General features: G+C 41.6%; 1 protein-coding gene across 1 annotated transcript in view; it reads left to right on the top strand.

Moving 5' to 3' along the window:
• The first annotated feature begins 832 nt into the window (after positions 1-832).
• LOC128250027 (interleukin 17-like protein) overlaps positions 833-2,199 on the top strand; it is a 3,261-nt gene continuing 1,894 nt past the window's right edge. The window contains exon 1 of the mRNA XM_052974640.1: positions 833-967. Within this exon, the coding sequence (XP_052830600.1) occupies positions 833-967 (135 nt within the window). The remainder of the gene's footprint in view (positions 968-2,199) is intronic.

The raw sequence follows: 2,199 nt of genomic DNA on the forward strand, positions 1-2,199 counted from the left end.
GTTCTTAATCTTGGGGACACAGCTAAACTAGACTCTAACGTTGAACCTGTTGAAGATGGGCTCGTATCTATGAGAGCTGAAGAAAAATTCTACCTACGGGCGTTTTTGTGTTAAGAGAGAAGGTAAAGGCAGACCAAATATTATTTCTGCGCTTCCTTTTGTGGTTGCTAGGTTCTGGCATGTAGGAGATGTGGTCTCTAAATCCTCATTACAGTAAGGGGTCACTGAGTCGAAAATCTCTTGGTTGGCGGAAAGGTTCGTAATTGCTCTTACTAATACCTTTTACCAGGTTTTTGAACACGAGGCGTGGGTGACATGAGGCTGTGTTGACGTACGTTGCCTCTCGTTTGGTTTGCGGTAGGGCCTGTTTGTACCTGAGCGTGACGTCTAAAAAGTCCGCGGTGGTGAGTTCGGTCTCTATGGTGATTTTCAATCCCATGGAAGCAAGCGCGCTGATTAGATCTTTTCTAAGCCTCTCTAGTGTATGCCCGCTTGCACCCCACCCCCGAGATGGTCAGGGCGTCACTTCTGTAGAGACCCAAAAGGACAGAGAACCCGATGAGGTCACATACGTCAGCGCTGTCGTAGGCTCCCATCGCTACATCAAACGATCCCCTGGGGTCGTATTGCTCGAGTCATGCGGAACCTTTTCTGAACAGCACTGTCTTTTTGGCATGTATAATAATTTCTACATCCCTGTCGCTAATGTTAGTGAAGCCCCCAGCGAAAGAAAGCGCCTTGACCAGTGGTCTTTTTGATATAGACGGATAAAAGTCGAATATATCAAACTAGGTGAAGCTTGCTCTGCTTCTTCCCTTGTTGGTGTTAAACCATGCGGTCACTTCGTTGGTGTTGCGTCACAGGGAAAGATGGCGTCCTTCCTTATGTCGTTATTGCTATCTCTCAATATTTGCTTGCTCGTCGGATCGATCTCGGATTTGGCCGGATTGACCAGGCAGCATTTAGGGTTAGAAGCAAAGCTCGATTTATGATATTTTATGGTAATGAAGGTGTTTCTTGAGCTAGGATCTCTACCCTATCTGCTATCTCTTGTTCGTTAGCTAATTTTTTGGTTTCACTGTTGATGTTATATGTGTGCGGGGAAGCGAGCTTATAATTTTGCGTGATATTATTTACTAGTAGTCTATCGTAAACTAGGGTGTCTATCATATATAAGTTTTTCGTCTTAGCAACGTCTCTCCAACCACAGGTACTCCTTCGGAGTTCCACTAACATCGCTGACCAGCCACGTCTGGCAACTAAGTGACGATGTGATTCCATACCCGATCTCATGAAAAATTCTCGAGAACCCAGGCCCCTACATCAACGAGACGAAGAGTTTCCAGTTATGCATAACTGAACGCATGAGATTCTTTAAAAATTCCCATAAACCAGGGAACATCCTTAACTCCAGAACGGAGACTTTCGGGCCAAGTTTACATTTCAGGAGATGCCTGCTAGCATTTTGGAGTTCAAAAGATGGCAGCACAGCCGGAAGTCGATAGCCAATAGCCAATAATCCCCAATTGTTTCCTTTGAATAGTGAGGCATTACCCCTCCATATATTGATGAGGCCATGGTACATCAGGTTTTTGGAATCTGATGATACACCCTAGAGCTAAGCCGTTTATGGACGGGAAATCTAAGGTAAACCGGCATTCTCCATTTTTAATATATACTGCTCTACATCTTATAGTGTGATTATTTCGGATCTGTTTTCTACAAACGTATATGTATGTATATATATATATGAGGGGTGTATGAACAGTTTTGAGCCTTCAAGGTCTCTGAGCCTTGAAGTCTTGTACCTTCATCAGAAATCTTGTACCATATTTTGTTTTTTTGAGGCTCAAGACTTTTCATACAACCTCTGATATATATATATATATACATACATAGGTTATGAGCGGTAGTAGTGTCATTTTAATCCAGAGATTTCAGGTAATACTGAGTAAGTGCTATGAATAGCCCATAGCTAAGCTCTAGATTCCGTGATTATGCGAATAAGGGATCCAACGTAGGGCATATATCAGTGTGTGAATATAAGAATTTACTTTTCGTAATGAGATAAAAAACCAAGGCTGTGTAGATTTTAAAACATTTATAAATGTTCTAAAATATACACAGCCATAGCTTTTTTTTTTATCTCATTACGAAAAGTAAACCCTTATATATGTATATATATATATATATATATAT

The sequence above is a fragment of the Octopus bimaculoides genome, chromosome 1 (genome assembly GCF_001194135.2).
Source record: "Octopus bimaculoides isolate UCB-OBI-ISO-001 chromosome 1, ASM119413v2, whole genome shotgun sequence".
NCBI lineage: Eukaryota > Metazoa > Mollusca > Cephalopoda > Octopoda > Octopodidae > Octopus > Octopus bimaculoides.